Source organism: Equus quagga, chromosome 5 (assembly GCF_021613505.1).
Source record: "Equus quagga isolate Etosha38 chromosome 5, UCLA_HA_Equagga_1.0, whole genome shotgun sequence".
NCBI classification, from domain to species: domain Eukaryota; kingdom Metazoa; phylum Chordata; class Mammalia; order Perissodactyla; family Equidae; genus Equus; species Equus quagga.
The window spans coordinates 63,908,915-63,933,798 of NC_060271.1; the positions used below are offsets into that span (position 1 = coordinate 63,908,915).

A 24,884-nucleotide genomic window follows, 5' to 3' on the forward strand; every position below is an offset into this window, starting at 1 on the left:
AGTGTGTGGCTTCAAGAAGCTTAATCTTCCTGAGCCTCAGTTTCCTCTGCTGAAAATGGGCATATAGCTATCCCACTCATTTTTATAAGGATTAAATGTTAGGATAGCATGGAGCACCGAGCATGATATGCCAGCCATCAATATGTAGTAGCTATTTATTTATTATAGCAATGTGATATTAACTGGAGCTATTAAAAATATTTTCCTCTTTAGCTAATCTGAATTTCTGGTTTCCGGAGCTTTCATACGCTCAAAAGTTTTTAAACTAATTTGGGAAACTATACTCACCTGTCAGCCAAAATGGTTATAGTTTTCATCTTTAGACTTCTCTTTGGAGTAAGCTTTTTTTTTTTTTTATGTCATTTGAAGAGTAAAGTCATTTTAGGAGACAGAAAGGCAAGTTAGGTCAAGCCTGTCTAGTAGAGGACAGTACCCTGATTTCCTTCTGTACTGTTCTCCCAGGTCTCTAGGACCTTTTTAGTGTACTTGAGGAGACTTACTTCACACACTGACAGTTCCCAAGGGCTGTGTGCTGCCTTCCGCCTGCACGCCCCTTCTCTGCGTGCGCTGCGTCTGGCTAGAAACGAGGCTGAGGGTTGCAGTCAGTCTGTTTCCTGGTTACAGTTAGTTAAGTGTCTGTGTAACAAATCATAGTTCATCTCTTTGGCAGGAAATGGGAGGCTATTTTATCATCAATGGCATTGAAAAAGTCATCCGAATGTTGATCATGCCTCGGAGAAATTTCCCCATTGCATTGACAAGACCAAAATGGAAAACCAGAGGGCCTGGCTATACTCAGTATGGTAAGTTTTAGGGATTTTTGGAATGTTCTTTTAGAAAAGTTTTAAGCCATTTCTTAAAAAAGTAGGTGCATCTAAATAGAGTCTTTGACATTTTTTTGTATATAAATTTTTGTTTCTTTTTCTAGTAAGCATTTCTGTGTTAAGATTTCATAGTGGGAAACTTACTTTCTATTATGTTCCATTTTTTTTTCAAATTGAAAGAACACATGTGTTAATGTTATTGCTTATAGAGCTGAAGGCTGGCCTGACTTGGCCAGATGGGCCTCAGAAGTCTTCTGGTCCAGGGTACCATGGCACTCCCCTTGGGAGTCTCTGGCTGAAGCCACCTGGCCTCTCTTTGAGCACTCTCTGTGACGGAGCCTGGCTTTACAAGACAGCATTTTGCATTGTTGGGCAACCCCTGCAATTAAACAGTTTATTTTTATCATTAAGCTAAAACTCAGCCGCTAATTGTAACCATACATAACATATGTAGAATAACAGCATCTCAGCAAGTCGCAATGCCACGTCATTTATTCTTTTGCATCGGTTGATGCAGTATGTCTTAGCAGTCTTTGAAACTGAAATAAACTTAAAATCTAAACTTCTGCTTTTCCCAATTTGAGCTCTTAGATCAAGCCACCATCTCTTGACCAGACTCCACAGGATACTGAGGATATACGTGCTATATGACTCAGCTCTGCAGGGCATGCTGGGGATATAAAGTGCTGTAAGACATGGACCCTGCTCTGGAAGGAACCTTTGAAGTTTCATTAAATCCATAGCTAAAAGTTACTTTGAGTGGTTTTCAACCCAGGGAGGTTTTGCACCCTAGGGGACATTTGGCAAGATCTGGAGACAGTTTTGGTTGCCAGTCTTGGTTACACTTAGTGATTTGGCTCTAATTATTTCTAAGAGTGTAAAAATAATTCGGGAAGAAAATGATTGAAGCAATTACAGTATTACTGAGTTTTCGACTTTGTTTGTTTCAATAGGAGTTTCAATGCACTGTGTGAGGGACGAACATTCTGCTGTCAACATGAACCTTCACTACTTGGAAAATGGCACAGTTATGTTGAACTTTATTTACCGGAAAGAACTGTTTTTTCTTCCTTTGGGATTTGTACTTAAGGTGTGGCTTACTGAATATATTTCTTTTATTATGAAGAGATTCATTTGAGGTGATATCCCATGCAGAATGGATAGGTCCTCCTCATCAGAGTTCATGCTTACTAGTTATCTACTGCTCCTTAACAAATTACCTCAAAATTCAGTGGCTTAAAACAGCACTGAATCTTGCACTTGCAGTTTCTGTGCTCAGGAATTTGCGGTGGCTCGGAATTTAGGCAGTTCTGACTGGGGGTCTGGAGGTTGCAGTGAAGTGTCAGTAGGGCCTGCAGTCCTTTAGAAGGCTTGACCAGGGCTGGAGGATCTGCTTCCAAGGCGGTTCGCTCATGGCTGGCAAGTCAGTGCAGGCTGTTCGCAGGTCTCAGTTCCTCTCCACTCAGGTCTTTTCAAGGCTGCTTGAGGCAGCTGTCTTCTCCCAGAGAGTTAGCCAAGAGAATGCGGCAGAAGCCACAGTGCCTTTTATGATCTACCTTGAGAGTCACACATCAACTTTCTCACCATATTCTCTTGGTCACACAGGCCAGCCCTGATTCAGTATGGGAGGAAACTACACAAGGCTGTGAATACCAGGAATTGAGGGTCACTGGGGCTATATTGGTGTCTATCAACAGGCAATGCCCTTATTTTAGAGAGTTCACTTCAATTCAGCAATAGCGGGGTGCTCATTTTTCTTGGATAGTAAAATAAAGTTGAGAATTGTTAATGAATTAGATGGTTTAGTTATTATTAGTGATTAAAAAGAAACCTTTTTTTTCTATTCTAGGCACTTGTCAGCTTTTCCGATTATCAGATTTTTCAGGAGCTCATCAAAGGAAAAGAGGATGACTCTTTCTTCAGGAACTCTGTTTCCCAGATGTTAAGGATTGTAACAGAAGAGGGTTGTTCCACACAAAAACAGGTCCTTAACTATCTAGGTGAACGCTTCAGAGTAAAACTCAACCTTCCTGACTGGTATCCGGATGCACAGGCTGCGGAGTTTCTGTTTAAGTATGTGTCCTTCTGCCGACACTGTTTCTGAAGGGTGGAGGGTGCCAGCGGTTCTTTGTATTGAGGTAGTTGGGGCTGGTGAGTCATCTGGAAATCAGAAGACCTGGGGGTAGAATTCTGCTCTCGCAAAGTAGGGGCTAGCTTTGTTTCTGTGCCCATCCTCACCTTTCTTACTTTTTATGGTAGTTTTTTATTTTGTGATACTTTGTAGCCTTTTTTTTGAAATAACTTGAAACTTCCAGAATTGCTGCAAAAATAGTTTATTGGATACCTATGTTTACTAGTTGTTAACATTTTTACTACATTTGCTTTATTTCTTTTTCTGCACGTAGGTGAACATTTTTCTTTCTGCCTCATTTGACAGTTGCCTGCATCACGTCCCTTTCTTTCCCCAAGGCAAGGACTTTGTCTTAGTAACCCCTGTGTCGTCACTGAACGAGCCCTGCTCTAGACCAGTGCTGTCCAGTATGCAGCCATGAGCCACATGGTCAGCACGCGAATGGCCAGTGCAGCTGAGAAACTGAATTCCTAATTTGATTTCATTTTAATTAATTGAAATTTGAATAGCCACATGTGGATTGTCGCGATCCTGTTGGCCAGCACAGTTCTAGACCTCCTGTGCTTTTGCTAATATTACCAGTAAAGGTAAAAAGCAATCTTTTGAAAGCGAATAAGGACTTTTACATAAACATGAATTGGGGACATTGGTTAGTTGAACGTCAAGTAGTATTAATAGCTGAATTGTTTTAAGCTTTTTCTTTCTATTTTGACAGCCAGTGCATTTGTATCCACTTGAAATCCAATACTGAAAAGTTTTATGTACTTTGTCTCATGACCCGGAAGCTCTTTGCTTTAGCCAAAGGAGAGTGCATGGAGGAGAATCCTGATAGTTTAGTGAATCAAGAGGTCCTTACACCCGGTCAGCTCTTCCTCATGTTTCTCAAGGTAAACACATGCTGCTCTCACCCTGGACCAGTTGTGCCTCTGGTGGAATGGTGTGACAACATCCAGCAGTATTGTTATCTGCCTGTTTACGTAGTCTTCTTTTCCTGTTTTTGTTTATGTAGCAGTAAGGGGCTTAATCAAAGATCAGATCTTATGCCAGCTTCAGAAATTTCTTTAACTTTTTTTTTATCTTAAATATTTTTATATAGGTTAAGTAAAGACAAAATCAAATCTTGGTCATAACATTACTGATAAAGTGTAAATGGCCTATATAGGTACATAAAGTCAATCTTCATTATTCGCAGATTCTCTATTTGCAAATTCACCTGCTCACTAAGACTTACTCGTAACCCCAATATGAGTACTCACAGTGCTTTCATGGTCATTCACAGACGTGCACAGAGTGGTAAAAAATTGGAGTCTCCTAATGCATGTGTTCCCAGCTGAGGTCCAGCAAGGTGATGCTCTGCCTTCTTGTTTCAGCTCTTGTGCTGTAATCAAGGGTCTATTTAGTACCATGTTCTTCACATTCTGTGCTTTTTGTTGGTGATTTGGCTGTGGTCCACAAGCATAGTGCTGAAGTGCTGTCTGGTGTTCCTACAACACAGGAAGGCTGTACTGTGCCTGATGCAGGAAATACGTGCACTAGATAAGCTCTGGTTGGGTGTGAGTTACAGTGCTGTTGGCTGTGAGTTCAGTGGTAACGAATCAGCAACGTAAAATAAGGTGTCTTTCAACAGAAACGCGCACAAAACAAGCTTATGCACTGATCGGTCATGGAAATGTTGTGAGCTGAGACTTGCAGGCACCTACCCCTATTTCCTCTCAGAGCAGTGGTTCAGTTCTCACTGATTCAGTGTTCATAGTGACACTGTAGAACATGATTACTGTTAATAACGAGAGGTCTCTGTGTGGGGAGAGAGAGTGTTGGCATGGCACAAAAATGATTTCATTAGAAAGTTGGCAGTATTTTATATTTTGATTATCACTAAAAAGGATTTAATCTAAGAGATAACATAGTGAGATGGAAGATGGAGAAGACTGCAGTAAAACTGTCCTATTTCCTTGTCGAGTAAGTAAATCCTATTTAAATTCTTACTGAAAAGTAATAGCTTTTATTTGTCTGCTCTGTCCGTAAAATTAGATGGAAAAATTTCAGCAGTCTAGAATTGCCCTGATAAAAATTGAAATCAGGCAGAAGTTTTCTGTTATTGGTAATTTCAGTAGCCTCACAAGTAAAGGCTAATTTATATTTCCCTTCTTCTTAACCTGAAGCATGGTGGGCTCACTGGACCCCCCAGTGTTAGAAATTATCCTAGGTTGCAAGGCGTTGCTAAGCTGACCTGTTTCAGCAACAGTTGAAACAGAGAAAGTTGAGGCTTTTTCAGAGAATTCATTGCTTAAAAGTGTCTACTTTCTTTACCTTTTTGCCAGCTATATTTAAGCTTCTAACTCTCTGAATTTGAGACACAAAATCTTCAGAAGGTACATGACAGTGACATAATGAGCTCCAGACTCTAGCCGTTTCCCTGAGCAGCAGAGATTGAAGCCTCCTGTGTGACTCAGGCGGTTGGTTCTGAGACTGTTAACGAGGGTGCAGGGGAGAAGCATTGAAGAGCAGCCCTGTCTGAACTGTCATAACAGATAATGGAGACGCTGTTCGTCATTTCTGTGGCATCGCCCCCTCTCTGCCATCCGCATTGTCTCTTCATCACTTCAGATTAGCCCAGCTTCATACTTTCACACCTTTTACCAGGAAGGCTTCTGAGCGGTCTCTTGCTCGCTTCTGCTTGTACTGATGTGTGCAGGTTGCATTTACAAGTCCCCAGTCACTCATCTGCAATTCCAGATCCCAAAAGTGCTAAATCCCAAAAAATGTGAGTTGGCAGCAAAACCTGACCTGAACTGACAGGAGGCTGTTTATGACTTTTATTTATCCTACTTAGTGCAACAATCTGTGTTTCACTGTAGAAATGTGTTTGATTACAAGCCAATGCCTCAGTCTCCATCACAGGTGTTAGGTAATAAAAGGTTTATGCACTCGTTACCTCACTAAAGTCTGGAAAATTCTTAATACTGAAATACATTTCTCCCAAGGGTTTTCAGTGGTCCTGTAATGCACTGCTTCCTGAAGAAAAGTTTGTTGTGAGGCATAAATAAGTATACAGAGGGCCAGCTCATCGTATGTGCTCAATAAATGCTAGGTCCTTGCCTTAGCAAGTTAACTACAAAGAGACAGTAGGCAGGCCTCGGACAAGGGAGAGAGAGTGAGCTCCTTATTCCTCCAGCCTCCTCCTGTCTCAGGTTACAGCTTTTCTCTGTTTCTCATCTCTGGGACTTGCCTTCCTCTTTTCTGGCTCTTTTTTCTTCTACTCATTTTCCATTATATTTCAGATTTTATATGAGAAGAATGTATCAGTCTTTCCTACGAGTGTGTCAGCGGTCTTGTATGTTGGGTGTACTTGGGGGGCTTTGAGCGCTTGGTTACTTTTGTTTTGGGGACAATAGGCTGCTGTTTGGTCTCAAAGCTTTGTTGCATGTTTCTGGGATTGAAGCTCTTCTGACTGCTTGAAAAGAGCATTTTAATTAAAAAGTTTTCTAAGGCCAAAGGAAACCAGTTTTGATTCTTTCCATTAGTGTGAATAATCTTGACTGGGAGTGATTTTGCCCCAACCCAAGGGACATTTAACAATGTCTGGAGACACTTTTGGTTGTCACAATTTGGGGAGTGGTACTGGCATCCAGTGGGTAAGGGCCAGGGATGCTGCTCACCGTCCTACAATGCCCAGGACAGCCTCTCACCATGAAGAACCAGCTAGCCAAAATGTCAGTGGTGCCAAGGTTAAGAAACCCTGACCTACAGGAGATTGTGTCTTCTGTCTTGGGAAATGCCTGACCTGTGATAGTGCATTGAGAAGCTGTTTTTTGGGTATATAGTTTGGATATTTTCTACGTTAAGCGTATGCATTAGTGGGCCTTTGTTATGGATGTACAGATTATGTGGGAGTAAATAATGAAACGTGTAATAGTTAAATGATGTAATTTAAATTTTTTTTCTTGTTTCAGGAAAAAATGGAAGCTTGGTTAGTATCTATTAAAATAGCTCTAGACAAGAAGGCTCAGAAGACCGATGTGTCCATAAACACTGACAATTTGATGAAGATTTTTAATCTGGGAACAGACCTTACAAAACCATTTGAATATCTTCTTGCTACTGGGAATCTGCGTTCTAAAACAGGTGAAATTCAATAGATAGGCTCCACTTTAGTTAGGTTTTTCAAATTATTTGCTCATTGTAGATTTATGTATCACTGAGGTTCTGTTTAAAAGTGAACTTCTCCTTTTCACTAAAGACAGATTTCATGTTGTCACTTTTGGCAAGTTCACATCAGGCTGAAGGCTTTAGACAAGGTGCCTCCATAGCTTAAATCCAGTTCTAATGATCATTGAACATTTGCTGTGCCTCTTTCTAGAAAACTAAAGACAACTTAGATCTCTGTGGAAGGGTTGCCTAGACAGGTGGTCTGGGAGGGGTGATAACACATGCCCGTCCCTAAACCAATTGCGTCAGAATGGCCTGGGGGACTTTCAAGAGTGGCAGTTGAAGGCCCAGAAATCTGCATTTTTTAACAGATGATACTGATGCAGATTCTTTTAGGACTAACAACTGCTTGTGCATTGTTCAGCCCTCGCTGATGAATCCCATTTAATTACTTGCCTTTTTATTACTCATGTGCTGGTTTCCCACAAAGGAAGTAGTGGTAAAGGAGATAGGGAACCAGTAGGGGCTAACACAATTTGTGAAATCTGGAGATTTTTACTACTTTTTGTAAACTTCCCGCTCATCAGAGCTAATAGGGTGAACTTTATAGTAACCCCCTGTATGTTTGTCGTATGCCCTGAGGTTTTTTCGTCAGAGCCTCAAATAAAAATTCTTTTTTTTTTTTTAAGTTTAACCCTTTCTTTGAATGACTTTTGTTTTATTAAGGTCTTGGCTTCCTGCAAGATTCTGGACTTTGTGTTGTGGCTGACAAGCTGAACTTCATACGCTATCTCTCCCATTTCCGCTGTGTGCACAGAGGGGCAGATTTTGCCAAGATGAGGACCACCACAGTACGCAGGCTGCTGCCGGAGTCCTGGGGTTTCCTTTGTCCTGTGCACACCCCAGACGGGGAGCCCTGTGGTCTGATGAACCACCTAACTGCCATATGTGAGGTCGTCACGCAGTTTGCGTATACAGCATCTGTTCCAGCCTTGCTCTGCAGCTTGGGTATGTGGTGTTCAGTGATAAACGGTCTTGTTTGGGTGTGTTAAGTTATGCTTCTTTGGGGGCTGAGCAGAGAATGCCTGCAAGAGTTCTTTCTACTCTTCTATGCAGGAGTTGAGCTGCTTTGTTGGCTGCTCCGGAAGAAGATCAGATTCATTCTTTGAAAGTGAATGGAGGAGAAATTAAGGTTGCAGTTTTGTTCTTTCAAAAAAAAAAAGAGGTATCAAAGCACTTGAAATAGAGCAGCATGTAATGTTGGAAGTAACATTTTGGGTAGCTCTCCCTGCATCTGCTGGGTCCACCACTGTATCTCTCGGGAGGCAAGAGTGTCGGTTTGCAGAAAGACAGCTAAAAAGGTTGTCCAGGCTGTACCCTGATGTCGTCAGATCCATAGCCTTTGTTCCTAGTGGCCTTGCAGCTGCTCTCTGCTCTCCCTGGAAAGCTGTCTCGCGTGCTGTTCTTCAGGGTTTTGCGCTTGGTTTGGGTTTCCCTTCGTACAGAAAGACGTCAGCCTTTACTTTGGGCATTCTTCACTCTCCTGTTCCTGGGGTTCTCTGGTTGCGATCTGGAGACAAAAATGTTTCTGTGTCTTTGGTGGGCTGTGGGTGGGGGTCTCCAGTGGGATTAATGCTTATACACTAAAACTTCTGGTTCACAGGAATCAGATGATAGATATTCTCAAGCAACCAGAAGGGTATTGAGTCCAGAGTCAAGAAATTTCTGCTTAAATGTACTTCTGCCAATTAGTGGCCTTTGAGGAGGGAGTCCCACAGAAAGAAATCAGGAAATACGCAAGATTCAGAGGATATAATCAATGTAATTTTTCGGTTCTCTGTCTACAAGGAAAAGAATCATTTTCTTTGCCACCAGTGATTAAAAATGTCAAAGTGCAGGAAAGGGTAGGAAGAAGAAACAGAGTGGAGAGTTGGAAACTGTATCACACTGCAGGAGAAGACATGGGATAGGTTATTTGCTCTGACGCTGGGGAAGAAGGCAGAATAGAAAATGCTAGCTTTCCATGGAGATGCTCATGTTAGGGTGATGGATGAAACATTGAGTGTGTAACCTGTGACACTTTGTAAAACACTTGCTGTCTTCACAAGGTATTTATGATTCGTGGAAGAGTATCTTTTTTATTTAATTACAGGTGATTCTTGATATTTGTGGTACTTCTGTTCTGTGAAGTCACCGCTAACACTGAATTAGCAATTACTGAGCCTTTGCTCCTAAGGAACATGAAGGTTAAGTTCCTGTGAGCCTCTGGTCACAACATTTTTGTCAGTCAGTTGATATGTACATAGCCTTGTTTTATGTGTGTTTCTGTTTAAGACAGCTTATTTAATATATATTGTGATTCATTAACATTGAGCTCTCAGCCAACAGCCCCATAACTATAAGCTTATCTAATGTACTTTTTTCATAAGGCACAGCACAGCCTTGTGCTTAGGAACATTAGACAGCACTACACTTGAATGCCGTTTTGTAGTCCTGCAAAAAGGATGCTCATTTCCAGTGTGAGAGCTGAAAGGGCAAGGCAGAGCATCGCCTTGTTTGACTTGAGCTGGGAACATGTGTATTAGACAACTCAAATTTTTCACCAGATGTCCTCAAATGACCGCAGAAGTGCCAATAGTATTGATATCAGGGTGACAAATTTTAGCAAGTGGGCAAATTTGCAGATACGGAATCCACAAATTCCGTATCTTTGTGAATCCAAAGTCTTTGTGAATCGCTCTATCCCTTGATCTTGATCTTGAGGATCAAATGTAATTAGATTTTTTTGGAAAGAGTTAATATATTTACATGGCTCAGAAATCAAAATATAAAAGGTGTATGGTGAAAAGTCTCCATTAACACCCTGGTCCCTCTGCTGCTCTCCCCATAGGCAGGCAGTGTCACTAGCACTTGAGTGTCCTTGCTGAAGTGAGGTAGACGCTTATGCAAGCAACACAAACCACTCCAGTTTAGAGACAAGATGCCTGGATATCTGAGATGAAGAAGCAGTTGTTGAACCCATCTGGAGGGGATTGTTCGTGTTGGAAAATGCCTTCTGATGTGACCTTCTGTTCACTTCACCAGGGGTCACTCCAGTTGATGGGGCGCCGCACCGACCGTACAGTGAGTGCTACCCTGTCCTGCTGGATGGCGTCATGGTGGGCTGGGTGGACAAGGAGCTCGCTCCCAGCATTGCGGATTCTCTCCGACATTTTAAGGTGATCTTGAGTCTTTGTGAATCGCTCTATCCCTTGATCTGAGATTTTTGGTCCTTCTCTAGTTGTTGAGGAAGCCCCAGGGCAGTCTAGGGTGGTCAAGGGGTACGCAGGTCAGAAGCTGATTCTGAAAGTTCCTGTACATTCCCTCTGGTGGCAGAGTCTTGTCCTGACCTCATAGGTTGGGGTTATTGACAGAATTTGACCTGTACACATATTTTTGGAAGTTTCTTTGAGGCCCTAGTCTGCTAATCTAACGAATTTTAACGTTTTTTTCTTTGTAAATAATAGTGGCATATAGGGGACCTCAAAATATATTTAATATTCATATTTCAAGTATAAATCTTAAAGATATGCAAGATAGAGGTCATACCCTGTTGCCTTCTGGGTCTTGAAAACTTACTTTTAAAGTCAAGTAGGATGGTGTTCTTTGAATAACTTATCTTTGGAATTTCCTCCTGACGAGAGTCTTTGTTGCTTGGATAAAGGCCGTTAGAAGAATTGTTCTTGGGCAGCAAGGTGAATTGTACTTCATGCTCTGTTCTATTTTGTTTAGTTTTGGTCTTTTGAGTTTGTAAAATCGTTTTACTTTGATATAATTTTACACTTGAAAAGATGTCTGAACAGTACAAAGAACTCCCTTTTTTCTTTTGAACCATTTGAGATTAATGTATAGACATGTCCCCCTTTCCATAAAGATTTCAGTGTATTTTTTGTAAAAACACTTTTTCTCTTCAGCAACATTCCTTTATTTGTTCATTTACATCAGCATAGATTTATTTATAGATGGCTTGTTTTATTTTGAGTATTCTGTTACTATTGTTTATTTTGATGCTCAAATTGTATCAGATTTGACTATCTGGACTGGTCCCTGTGGGTTTTTGTTTCGTTTTTATACGTAACAGAATTTACAGTTTCAACCATTTTCAAGTGTGTAGTTCAGTGGTGTTAAGTACATTCATATTGTTGTGCAACCATCACCCTGTCCATCTTCTGAGCTTTTTCATCATCCCTCACTGAAACTCTGTCCCCATTCAACAGTAACGCCCCGTCCACACTTCCCCAGTTCCTAGTAACCAGTTTTCTTTGTCCATGAATTTGACTTTCCTAGGTACCTCATATAAGTGGAATCATACAGTATGTGTCCTTTTGTGTCTGGCTTATTTCACTTAGTATAATGTTTTCAAAGTTCATCCATGTTGTAGCATGTATCAGAATTTCATTCCTTTTTAAGACTGAATAATATTCCATTGTGTTTATATATGTGTGTGTGTGTCTATATATATATATATATACATATATATATAGACACACCACGTTTTGTTTATCCATTCATCCATCGATGGACACTTGGGTTGTTTCCACCTTTTGGCTATTGTGAATAATGCTGCTATGAACATGTGTGTACAAGTAACTGTTTGAGTCCCTGCTTTCAATTCTTTTCAGTATATACCTAGAAGTAGAATTGCTGGATCATACAAAATTCTGTTTAATTTTTTGGCATTTTAGGGGAAAAACTATAAGCCTTATTAGGTGTTTTGTATTAATTCATTACCTGTTAATCATCATTCTCTAATAATAATGATGAATAATAAGTCTTAAATTCCTGGAATAAGTCCAACTTGGTCATGGTGTATTATTTTCTTAATATTTGAGAAATACTGATGCTTTCTTAAATGTCAGTGATTTAACATTTTTTAAATTGACATTCATAAGTCTCTGCTTTATAGAAAGAATTAGAAAGTTTTCCATGCTCTGGACCAGTTTGAGAGCATTGGGTATCTGGCCTTAGGTCTGCTAGAATTCCTTATGGAGCCATCTGGCTCTAGTGCTTTCCTTGGGGGTAGTTCCCTTTCTCTTAGTTCGTTATTAGAGTATAGAAATGCAACTGATTTTTGTAAGTTGATTTTGTACCCTGCAACTTTGCTGTAGTTGTTGATGTTTCTAATAGTTTTCCAATGGATTCTTTAGGGTTTTCTGTACATAAAATGATGTTGTCTGCAAACAGCGAGAGTTTCACTTCTTCATTGCCTATTTGGATTCCTTTTATTTCTTTTTCTTGCCTAATTGCTCTGGCCAAAACCTCCAGAACAGTGTTGAATAAGAGTGGTGATAGTGAGCACCCTTGTCTTGTTCCTGTTCTCAGAGGGATGGCTTTCAGTTTTTCCCCGCTGAGTATGATGTTGGCTGTGGGTTTGTCATATATGGCCTTTATCATGTTGAAGTACTTTCCTTCTATCCCCATTTTATTCAGAGTTTTTATCATAAATGGATGTTGGATCTTGTCAAATGCTTTCTCTGTGTCTATTGAGATGATCATGTGGTTTTTGTTCCTCATTTTGTTAATGTGGTGGATCACATTGATTAATTTGCGAATGTTGAACTGTCCCTGCTTGCTGGTATAAATCCCACTTGATCATGGTGTATGATCCTTTTAATGTGTTGCTGTATTTGGTTTGCCAGTATTTTGTTGAGGATTTTTGCATCTGTGTTCATCAGCAATAATTGGCCTGAGATTTTCCTTCTTTGTGTTGTCCTTGTTGGGCTTTAGGATCCATGTGATGTTGGCCTTGTAGAATGTGTTAGGAAGTGTTCGGTCTTCCTCAATTTTTTGGAAGAGTTTGAGAAGGAGAGGCATTGAATCTTCTTTGAATGTTTGGTAGAATTCTCCAGAGAAACCATCTGGTCCTGGACTTTTATTTCTTAGGAAGTTTTTGATTATTGTTTGAATCTCTTTACTTGTGATTGGTCTATTCAGATTCTCTATTTTTTATTGATTCAGTTTTGGGAGGTTATATGAGTCTAAGAATTTATCCATTTCTTCTAGATTGTCCCATTTGTGGGCATATATTTTTCATAGTATTCTCGTATAATCTGTAGTGTTTCTGTGGTATCCACTGTAATTTCTCCTCTTTCCTTTCTAATTTTATTTATTTGCACCTCTCTCTTTTTTTCTAAGTGAGTCTGGCTAAGGGTTTATCTTCTCAAAAAACGAGCTCTTTGTTTCATTGATCCTTTCTACTGTCTTTTTTGTTTCAATTACATTTATTTCTGCTCTAATTTTTATGATTTTCCTCCTTCTGCTCACTTTGGGCTTTGTTTGTTCTTTTTCTAATTCTCTTAGGTGTAGTTTAAGATTGCTTATTGGGGATTTTTCCTGTTTATTAAGGTGTGCCTGTATTGTTCTGAATTTCCCTCTTAGGGACTGCTTTTGCTGCATCCTACATGAGTTGATATGGTGTATTTTCATTTTCATTTGTCTCCAGATATTTTTTGATTTCTCCTTTAATTTCTTCGATGATCCATTGATTGTTCAGTAGCAGGTTGTTTAGCCTCCACATATTTGTCACTTTCCCAGCTATTTCCTTGTAGTTGATTTCTAGTTTTGTAGAATTATGGTCAGAAAAGATGCTTGATATGATTTCAATCTTCTTAAATTTATTGAGGCCTTGTTTCCCAACATACAGTCTACCTTTGAGAATGTTCCATGTGCACTTGAGAAGAATATGTATTCTGCTGTTTTTGGAGTGTTCTATATATATCTTTAAAGTCCATCTGGTCTATTTTTTTGTTTAGTGCCACTACATCCTTGTTGACTTTCTGTCTGGATGACCTATCCATTGATGTAAGTGGGGTGTTAAGGTTCCCTACTCTTATGGTTTTGTTGTTAATATCTCCTTTTAGGTTTGTTAATAGTTGCTTTATGTACTTTGGTGCTCCTGTGTTGGGTGCGCATATATATTTGTAAGTGTTGTGTCTTCTTGGTGGAGTGTCCCTTTTATCACTGTATACTGCGCTTCTTTGCCTCTCTTTACCTGGTTTATGTTGAGGTCTGCTTTGTCTAAGTATTGCGGCACCTCCTTTCTCATTTGCCATTAGCTTGGAGTATCATCTTCCATCCCTTCACTCTGAGCCTATGTTTGTTTTTGGAGCTGAGATGTGTTTCCTGGAGGCAGCATATTGTTGGGTCTTGTTTTTTAATCCATCCTGCCACTCTGGGTCTTTTGATTAGAGAATTCAATCCATTTACATTTAGAGTGATTATTGATATATGAGGGCTTAATGCTGCCATTTAATTGCTTGTTTTCTGATTCTTCTGCATTTCCTTTGTTTCTTGTCCCACGTATTTCAGACTACCAATTCAGTTAGGTAGTTTTCTGTGATGGTTTTCTTAGTTTTCTCTTTATTTATCATTTGTGTCTCTGTTCTGATTATTTGTTTAGTGGTTACCATAAGGTTTGTATAAAAAGTCTCGTAGATGAGAATAGTCCATTTTCTGATAGCCTCTTATTTCCTTAGACTAAGCAGATTCCATCCCTTTCCCCTTCCCCTTCTAAGTTGTTATTGTTAGAACTTATTCCATCTTGTGTTGTAAGTTTCTGGTGAAAATGACAAGATGATATTTAGTTTTGGTGTTTTCCTTCTCTTTATCTTTAATGTTATAATTGTTTGTTAACCTGTTCTGATATAGAGCTGCAATTTTCTGATTTTGTCTACCTGTTTATTTCCTTGCTCAAGGCTTTGTAACCCCTTTCTTTCTTTCAGGTAGGAGGGCCTTCTTGAGCATTTAGAGTGTGGGGGCCATGTGGCAATGAACTCCCTTAACTTTTGTTTATCTGGGAAAGTTTTTATTTCTCCATCGTATCTAAAGGATCATTTTGCTGGATAGAGTATTATTGGCTGAAAGTTTCTGTCTATCAGAAGTTTTGAATATATCATTCCATTCTCTTCGAGCCTGTAAGGTTTCTACTGAGAAATCTGCTGAAAGCCTGACAGGGGTTCCTTTGTAGCTATTTTCTTCTGCCTTGGTGCCCTTAATATTTTTTCTTTGTGTCATTGACTTTTGCCAGCTTTACTACTATATGCATTAGAGAAGGTCTTTTTACATTGATATAGTTAGGAGATCTATTGGCTTATTTCACTTGTAATTCCAGCTCTTTCCTCAAGTTTGGGAAGTTCTCAGCTATTATTTCTTTGGACAAGCTTTCTGTTCCAGTCTCCTCTTCTCCCTCTGGAATACCTATAACGCTTATGTTGCATTTCCTAATCGAGTTGAATATTTCTTGGAGAATTTCTTCATTTCTTTTTAGTCTTAGTTCTCTCTCCTCCATCTGAAGCATTTCTATATTTCTGTCCTCCAGACTGCTGATTTGCTCCTCCATAATATCAGCTCTATTATTCAGGGAGTCCAGATTTTTCTTTATCTCAGCCATTGTTTTTTTCATCTCCAACATTTCTGATTGGTTCTTCTTTATAGTTTCAATCTCTTTTGTGAAGTTCCTGATTTCATTGAACTGTCTGTATTTTCTTATAACTCGTTGAGTTCTTTTTATGATAGCTATTTTGAATTCTCTCATTTAGATTATGAATTTCTGTACCTTCAGGATTGATTTCTGGGTGCTTGTCATTCTTCTGATCGGGAGATTTAATATCTTTTTCTTATTGTTTGATGCCTGGATTTGTGCCTCCGCATACTGATAGTATCTGGTTGCAGCTTCTACCTGCTGCCACTGGGTGGGGGTCAAGAGCTGTGTATTCTGAGCCTGCCGCGATCCATGGCTTGCTGCTCACACTGCTGCTTTTCTATCTGTGCAGGTGCTCTGGCTGACCAGCTGAGTGGAGCACCGGGCAGGGGGAGGGGCACTTTATTTCACCTAGGTGATCCCAGGGGCATTCTCACTTTGCCCTCGCTGTCTGCTCTCCTGTGGTGCTAGCTTGATGAAGACACCCCCGTAATAGCTTAGTCACCCCTGTGTGGGGCTTTCCCTCTGGCTGTGAGGGAACTTGGAGAACAAGGTGTTCCTGCCAAGGGCTGTCCCTCCCCTGCTCCTCTCAGAGCCATGTGGTCCGGAGCCCAGGGTCACTGCTGTTCAGGGAGGGAGAGGAGATTCCCCTTACCTCCTTCCACTTCCTCTGGGGGGTCCAGCACCTCCAGCTTCAGACGTATGGCTGTGTGGGTCTCTCAGATGTCTTTTGTGTTATGTGACTGTGGTTTGTTGGTGTATGAATGTCCTTTTTGTTGTATCTTAGGGGCGAGAGTCTAAGGGAAGAGCTCACTCTACCATGATGCTGATGTCACTCCTGGGGGGTAGTTTCCTGATACCTTTATTTCTAATATGGAAATTAGTCTTCTTTAAGCTTTCTGCCTCTGTTGAGGTCTGTTTTACTAACCTGCTTTTTATCCATGTCATCTTGGTTTCTTAGAGGTATGCAAAGCAGACACAAGATTTTAAAATATTGTTTCAGTGGTTTTTGTCGCCCTTGTCATTTCTTACTCAATATTTGGGGGTGTCTCCCCACCACCTTTTTTTTTCTCTTGATTAGGTTAAGTAGTGGGTATTTGTTGTTGGTTTGTTTTTTTATTAAGAACTGAGAATTTTATTTATTAATTTGAACCTTTTTCTGTATTCTACCTCATTAGTTTCAGGTTTTATCTTTATTATAATTTCTTTACCTGTGCTTTTCTTTTGGTTTATTTCTTTTCTTCAGCTTTTGAGTTAAGAACTTAATTCATTTATTTTCATTCTTTCATTTTTATTGTCAGTGTTTGTGAATCCTTATAAGTTCTGATGTATAGATTTCATTTTTTTCCAAATATTTGTATTTCTCCTTTCACCAAGTAGTATACTATATTTTAAACATCAGAAGACAGAATTTCATTTAGTCTGTCTACATGCACATTCTTGGTTTACCTTCCGCCCAGTCTCAGTCATTACTGGTTTGCCTGATAGTAGGGCTGAGCCTCTGAGAAATTACGGCTTTTACCAAGTCTGGTAAGGGATGAGTGGCATTCTTTGTGGGCATGAGACTAGCTGAGCACTAGGTTTATTGCCTGCATAACTTAATTTCTTAAGATATTTCTTTTCATATTTGATCTCCTTCCTCATTCTTCTTGCCTCCCCTGTGGTGTGGGGATAGATGGAAAACACATCATTTATTCTTTATTGAACTCTCTTTTTGTTGAAAACAGGTGTTGAGAGAAAAAAGAATTCCTCCCTGGATGGAGGTGGCCCTCATCCCCATGACAGGAAAACCAAGTCTGTACCCAGGATTGTTCCTTTTCACCACCCCGTGTAGACTGGTACGGCCTGTGCAGAACTTGGAGTTGGGCAGAGAAGAGCTAATTGGAACCATGGAACAGGTACATAGTGTATGTGTGATTGGTGGGTGTATGTGCTTGTATAGTTACAACTTTTAGAGACTTAGTAACTGTTAGTTTTTTAAAGTGTTAATTGTTTAATAACAATTAGGCATTTGAAAGAAAGTCAAACTTATTTTCTGCCTCCTCTGTGACCAGCATGAAAGAAGCAGTTTTCAGGTGTCACCACACTCCACTTGCACATCGAACCAGGGAGAGGGTTGGTCATCACATCACCCACCTTTCCCGTCCTGCCCAGCTCCCAAAGCTCCTTTGCACCTGGCTCTGCCTCAGGTGATGAGGTTGAAACATTTCTTTAGACTCACTCACAGTCTTCGCCTATATCTTTGCAGTTGCAAAACTGTAGGCTTTATGCTACTTAAAAATTTCTTTCTTCTTATCCCCCTTCACAACTGGACCAGAGTAGATTTTGAATGAACTATGGAAGGCAAGTGGTAGTTCTTACTGGAGGCTTCCTTGTGCTTCGCAGTGGACCCCTTCAGTGTTCATGATGCTGGGTGGGGAAGGTTTTCTTTCAAGTCTTTGAGTACTAAACTGAGAGATGGTAGAGTTACTATGTTTGCAGTCAGTTAGCAGTCAGGGTGCCTTGAACTTCCTCATCCTTCCTCTTCTCCAGATCTTCATGAACATTGCTATCTTCGAGGATGAGGTTTTTGCTGGAGTTACCACCCACCAGGAACTCTTCCCTCACAGCCTGCTGAGTGTGATTGCCAACTTCATCCCTTTCTCCGATCACAACCAGAGTCCACGGAACATGTACCAGTGCCAGATGGGTAAGATGGAGCAGAGGTGGTGGACCCATTTATAGGAGAAAAGCGCTTGTAACTTTCTTTATTTTGAAATAGTTTCAAACTCAGAGAAAAGTTGCAAGAATGGTACAAAGAAATCCCATAAATCCTTTACTTACATTCTGTTAAAAATTTTGCCCCATTTGTACTGTTTTCCATTTGAAGAAAAGTTGCAGACATGATGCTTCTTGACACCTAGATATTTCGATGTGTGTTTCCTAACAACAAGGATGTTCACTTACATAACCAAAGACAATTATTAAAATCAGGAACTTTAGCATCAATATTATTATACTATTTTATAGTCCATATTCAAATTTTGACCAGTTGTCCCAAAAATATGGTTTATGGCAATTTTTTTTTCTGTGTAGCACCTAGTCCAATATCCCAAATACATTGCATTTAGTTGTCATGTCTTTTTAGTCCTTTGAGTTAGAACAGATTTTTAACCTGTCTTTTTCTGACATTGACATTTTTGAGGGAAAAGGTCATTTATTTTGTAGACTGTCCATTGATTTGGGTTTGTCTGAGATCTTGTGATGCAGTTTTTGAAGACTGCGAGCCGCTATAGTCAGCCGTAACGTTATCGCTTCCAGTGCTCTTGATTCCTGCCTGACAATTCAAGTTTCCATTGACTGTAATTTCCTTTCAGCCTGAAAAACTGTCTTTAGCATTTGTTTTAGCTGCAGGTTGTTGGCTACAAATTCTCTTAGTTTTTATTTCTCTGAAAATGTCTTTATGTTATCTTGACTTGAAGGAACTGAATATACAATTCTGATTTGATAATTATTTCTTGTCTGCACTTAAAAGATGTATACTGTCTCTTCTCGGTCTCTGTTATTTCTAATTAGAAGTGAGCGGTTGTGTGTGTTGCTGTTTGCCTGGATATAACGTATTATTTTTCCTCTGTCCTTAAGAGTTTCTTTTTAGTTTTGGTTTGTAGCAGATTGACCATAATATGCCTAGACATGATGTTCTTCATGTTTGTCTTCGTTGGGGTTTGCTGGTCTTCTTAAATCTGTAACAAATATTTTTAACCAAATTTGTAAAGTTTTCTGCCATCATTTCTAGAAATATTGCTTCTGCCTCATTCCCTTTCTCCTCTCTTTCTGAGATTTCAGTTATATATCATGTATATTAAAACTAATTTGTCCCATAAGCCATTTGGTTTCTGTTCTTTTTTTTTCCATCTTTTTTCTCTTCTTCAGATTGGATCATTTTTATCGATCTCTAATCACATTCACCAACTTTTCATTCTATATCAGATATTGAATTTTTATGCCTAGAATTTTAATTTGTTTCTTTTTTATAGTTTCTGTTTTCTCTGAGATTATCTTCATTGTGAACATATTTTCTTTTCCCTTTTTAGCATAGTTTTAATAGGTGTTTTAAAAGCATCATCTGCTAATTCCAACATCTGGGTCATCTCAAGATCAGCCTCCATTGATTGCATTTTTTCTTGAGTATAGGTCATGTTTTCCTGTTTCTTCGTATGTATAGTGATACTGGATTGTATCGTGGACATTGTAAATGATACGTTTTAAAGATTGTGGATTTGATTTATGTTCCTCTGAAGAGGATTTAACTGGTAGATGACTTAGCTGAACTCAGCAATTGAAGTATTCTTTTAGCCTTAGGTGAGCTGCTTGGATCTCTCCCACACATGCATAGTTCAGGAGTCCACCAAAGATTTGGACTCAGTTCATCTGCAGAATTTAAGGCTCTCCCTTTGTGGTTCTCTGCTTTCTGAAATTTCCCCTCTTACTTTCCAGTTGTTGTGTTTTGATCTCTGTTCCTTGGTTCTTCAGGCCAGTAAGACTATGGGTTTCTCTCTGAATTGTAGCCACTACGCTGAACTGGGCCATCACGCAAAACAAAAATAATAATAAAAGCTTTAAAAACTGAAAAAGCTGGAAACTTACCCAGTTTAGTTCTTGTCTAAATGTGAATCCTCTCTAGTTTCTGACTGCTTTTTAGTTACTCTCCAGTGCTTTCAGGTAGTGTATGTATAAGGATGTGATTGGTTTTTGTTTCGTATTTTTCTGGATCACGTGTTGAGGGTGGTCTTGCAGGAGTAGCCCTCTATCAGTAGAAGCTGGAAGTCTCTTTTTCTCTCTTTTAAAAAAATTCCACTATGTATATTATTTTATATTTATAAATACATATATTTTAGTTTTTAAAATCATTTTGCTTTGAATTGGTTCTCTGTAGTGTAAAATAGTACAAAGAAGAGTCTTAACCTACCCCCCTGTACCCCACTACCCAGAATTAACAAATATTGACATTTTGCTCTGTCTGTGTGTATGAGAGAAAGTAATCTAATAATAATAGTTACTGCCCCCTTTCCACTCCTTCGCTCCCCCAGTAGTACTATCTTACAGTTTGTTTATATCCTTTGCATCCTCTTTGTATGCCTTTATTACATTACACATGTCTATAAACTAGGTATAGAATTGTTTGGGATGTGTTACAAATGTACATAAATCATATCATATTAAAGGTCATTCTGTACTTTTTCCCCACTCAGCATTGTTTTCATGGTCTGGTCAGGTCACATTGATACATTTAGGTCTCCTTCATTGTCATGCTATGTATTAGTCTGTAGTAAGTATAACCACCATGATTGTCTTATTCATTCTGCTATGGTGAATATTTAGTTGTTTCCAATTTTACATATCACCTTTTTAATCAAGGGGAAGAAACAAAGTGCTAAAGTATTTTTTTCCCTTTGTAGGTAAGCAAACTATGGGCTTTCCACTTCTTACTTATCGAGACCGATCAGATAATAAACTGTATCGTCTTCAGACTCCACAAAGCCCTTTAGTGAGACCATACATGTATGATTATTATGACATGGATAACTATCCAATTGGGACGAATGCTATTGTTGCTGTTATTTCCTACACTGGCTATGATATGGAAGATGCCATGGTAAGTTTTACCAAGAGATGTAGTTCCATTCTGTTTAATCTTTAACTTTTTTGTTTACTGTGAGATCACTGAAGGAATATTTCTGTGTCCGAGTGCCTAGGATTTGGCATGTGAGTTCTGTTAGATGGTCAATTCCTGGTCTACGTTGAAAGTGGCAAGCCTTGAAGGACGTTTACTAAGACTCAGATATGCATGTGTCGTGCATGTTTGAGTGCATAGGATGAATAGATGTTAAATGAATGTAAAGTAGTCTTGGATAGATCTACCTTCTCTTTTTATGGTTTTAAGCCATTTATGTGTGTGTAGGTTTTAATAGTTATGTGATTTGGAGAATATTGATGGAGTTTTAAAATCAAATGCCAGTTATCCTAAACCAAGTATTATAATTCTAATACATTTTATTTTGAAAATCCTCATTTGGCCCCTTACATTAACAATTCTTTGACCTTGTAGATTGTAAATAAGGCCTCTTGGGAACGAGGCTTTGCCCATGGAAGTGTCTACAAGTCTGAGTTCATAGATCTCTCTGAAAAAATTAAACAAGGAGATGACAGTCTGGTGTTTGGAGTCAAACCTGGTGACCCACGGATTGTGCAGAAGTTAGACAACGATGGCTTGCCATTTATTGGAGCACAACTGCAGTATGGAGATCCGTATTACAGCTACCTGAACCTCAACACTGGAGAGAGCTTTGTGATGTACTACAAGTAAGTTTGGATACCCACTGCTGTTTTTAAAGGCTACTTCTCAGTGGAATTGCTGGAGGTCAGTGGAAGTTATAGCAGAATTCTTGGAGAAAATTTAAGTGGTAGCTCACTTGTTGGCTCAGTCTGAGTTGGCATGTCTGAAATGAGACAAAGTTCTGTGTCTATTGTACTGCCATGGTTTTTTTTTTTTCTTTGCTGATGAAGATTTTCCCTGAGCTAACATCCACTGCCAGTCTTCCTCTTTTTGTATGTGAGGTGCCACCACAGCAGGGCCACTAACACACGAGTGGTGTAGGTCCACACCCGGAACTGAACCCAGGCTGCCAGAGCAGAGCACGCTGAACTTAACCACTAGGCCACCTTAGGAATGGCCCTGGTTTTTCTACTTGTTGTCAGTCTGTTACAGTTAGTGAGAGTTATTTGTGATTTGTCTTAAAACTATATTATTCAAACTTGATCATCACTCTCATACATGTTGTTAGGAGTGTTTCCTAGCTAAAACGTTGAGTTCATTATGTCTCTTATTAAGAATAAGAGCATAAATAACTTTATTTAACTGTGGCCCTTATAGTTTTCTTTCAGTGTTGGTTTTCCGTAGTAGGTCCATAGGTTCATACTAGTTTTCAGTTGCCTCTGTCCTTTCAGAGGAACAGAGTTCTGTAGTGAACATAATCCGCAGCCCTATTCGTAAATTCTGTTAGGGGTACCAACTCTATTTGTATTGGAGAATAGAGGTAAGGATAAGTTTTGCAAACATTCTTTATGAAGCACTAATTATATCAATAAAACTTATGTATCTCTGTAAGTTTAAGCAAATAATTTGGCTTTTTGTGTGGTTTATTTTTTCCTAGGAGTAAAGAAAATTGTATTGTGGATAACATCAAAGTGTGCAGTAACGACACTGGAAGTGGAAAATTCAAGTGTATTTGCATCACAATGAGAGTCCCTCGGAACCCAACCATCGGAGATAAATTTGCCAGTCGTCATGGGCAAAAAGGCATCTTGAGCAGATTGTGGCCAGCTGAGGACATGCCCTTTACTGAGAGTGGGATGGTCCCAGACATTCTCTTCAATCCTCATGGTTTTCCATCCCGAATGACCATCGGTATGTTAATCGAGAGTATGGCAGGGAAGTCTGCAGCTTTGCATGGTCTCTGCCATGATGCTACACCCTTCATCTTTTCAGAGGAGAACTCGGCCTTAGAATACTTTGGTGAGATGTTAAAGGCTGCTGGCTACAACTTCTATGGCACCGAGAGGTTGTATAGTGGCATCAGTGGGGTAGAACTGGAAGCAGACATTTTCATAGGTGTGGTTTATTATCAACGCCTGCGCCACATGGTCTCAGACAAATTCCAGGTTAGAACAACAGGAGCCAGAGACAAAGTCACTAACCAGCCTATTGGGGGAAGAAATGTCCAGGGTGGAATCCGTTTTGGGGAAATGGAACGGGATGCTCTTTTAGCTCATGGTACCTCTTTTCTCCTTCATGACCGCCTCTTCAACTGTTCTGATCGATCGGTAGCCCACGTGTGTGTGAAGTGTGGTAGTTTACTGTCTCCTCTGTTGGAGAAGCCACCCCCTTCGTGGTCTGCCATGCGCAACAGAAAATACAACTGTACTCTGTGTAATCGCAGTGACACTATCGACACTGTTTCTGTGCCTTACGTTTTTCGGTATTTTGTAGCTGAGCTGGCAGCTATGAACATCAAAGTGAAACTGGATGTCATTTAACTTGATGCTGGCTTTTTGGGTTAGCAGAACTATCAGATTAAAACAAAATGTAACTTTGGTTCAGTGAAGATACTAGGTTACTCTGGGTTTTTTTCAAGGGTGTGAGAACTCTCAACCAAGACCTAGCAACCAAGATTTCAAGGTTTCCAAGTCTCTCTGGTATAATAACTACCAAAGTTGATTTTCAATATATTTGTTCAAAAATTCCACAAGTGTCTTCTTAAAAAATGGTACATTGTTAAATAGAAGGATACACAGGGAAAAGTCTTTCCAACCCAAGCTTCTTTGTGTCCTTTCAGCACGCAGTGACTGTCAAATGTTCATTTGTCCATCTGGAGCGGAGTGGTCCAATATAATGCAAGCCATATATGTAATTTTATATTTTCCTATATCCACATTAAAGTGAAGAAAAAAGATAGAAATATTTTTAACAGCTTTATTGAAGTCTAATTGTTTACAAAAACTGCACATATTTAATATATACAATTTGATGGATATGATCATATGCATATGCCTGTGAAACGATCACTACAATCGGGAATAAACGTTACCTCCAAAAGTTTCCTTGTGCCCCTTTGGGTTGTGTTTTTTTGTTTTTGGCAAGAACACTGAACTTGACATCTACCCTCTTACAAATTTTTAAGTGTGCAATACAGTGTTGTTAACTATCGATAACAAGGTTGTACAGCAGGTCTCTAGAATTTACTCATCGTGTCTAAGTGGAACGTTAGACCCATTGAACAGCAACTCCCCATTTCCCTCTCCCACCAGCCCCTGGTGACATCATTCTACATTGTTTCTATGAGTTTGACTGTTTTAATGCTTCATGTAAGTGAGATAACTCAGTGTTTGTCCTCTGTGACTGGCTTGTTTCACTTAATGTCTTCCAGGTTCACGCATGTTGTTGCGTATGTCAGAATTTCATTCTTTTTTAAGGCTAAATAATATTCCTGTTGCATGCGTGTATACCACATTTTCTTTATCCATCATCTCTTAATGAACATTTAGGTTGTTTCTATATCTTAGAAATAATGTTAATACTGTATTTTATTTAATGTAATATAGCCAAAATGCCATTTCAATATGTAATATTAAAAATTTATTGAGATATGGTACATTCTTTTTTCACACTAAATCTCTAAAATCCAGTTGCTGTTCTTTTCTGTGTACAGTACTTCACTGTATGGCTGTATTGTCCCCTGCTGATGGATATTTGGGCGTTCCATTCTCTGGCCATTATAAACAG

At 39.4% G+C, this 24,884-nt stretch overlaps 1 protein-coding gene across 1 annotated transcript in view; it reads left to right on the forward strand.

The window, feature by feature from the left end:
* Positions 1-24,200, forward strand: part of POLR1B (RNA polymerase I subunit B) — a 30,044-nt gene extending 5,844 nt beyond the window's left edge. The window contains exons 4-15 of the mRNA XM_046662789.1: positions 671-803; positions 1,778-1,914; positions 2,674-2,897; positions 3,671-3,842; positions 6,909-7,080; positions 7,831-8,112; positions 10,189-10,322; positions 17,290-17,460; positions 18,095-18,251; positions 21,001-21,197; positions 21,651-21,904; positions 22,756-24,200. Coding sequence (XP_046518745.1) covers positions 671-803; positions 1,778-1,914; positions 2,674-2,897; positions 3,671-3,842; positions 6,909-7,080; positions 7,831-8,112; positions 10,189-10,322; positions 17,290-17,460; positions 18,095-18,251; positions 21,001-21,197; positions 21,651-21,904; positions 22,756-23,638 — 2,916 coding nt within the window. The 3' untranslated portion in view covers positions 23,639-24,200. The remainder of the gene's footprint in view (positions 1-670; positions 804-1,777; positions 1,915-2,673; positions 2,898-3,670; positions 3,843-6,908; positions 7,081-7,830; positions 8,113-10,188; positions 10,323-17,289; positions 17,461-18,094; positions 18,252-21,000; positions 21,198-21,650; positions 21,905-22,755) is intronic.
* Positions 24,201-24,884: the final 684 nt, after the last annotated feature.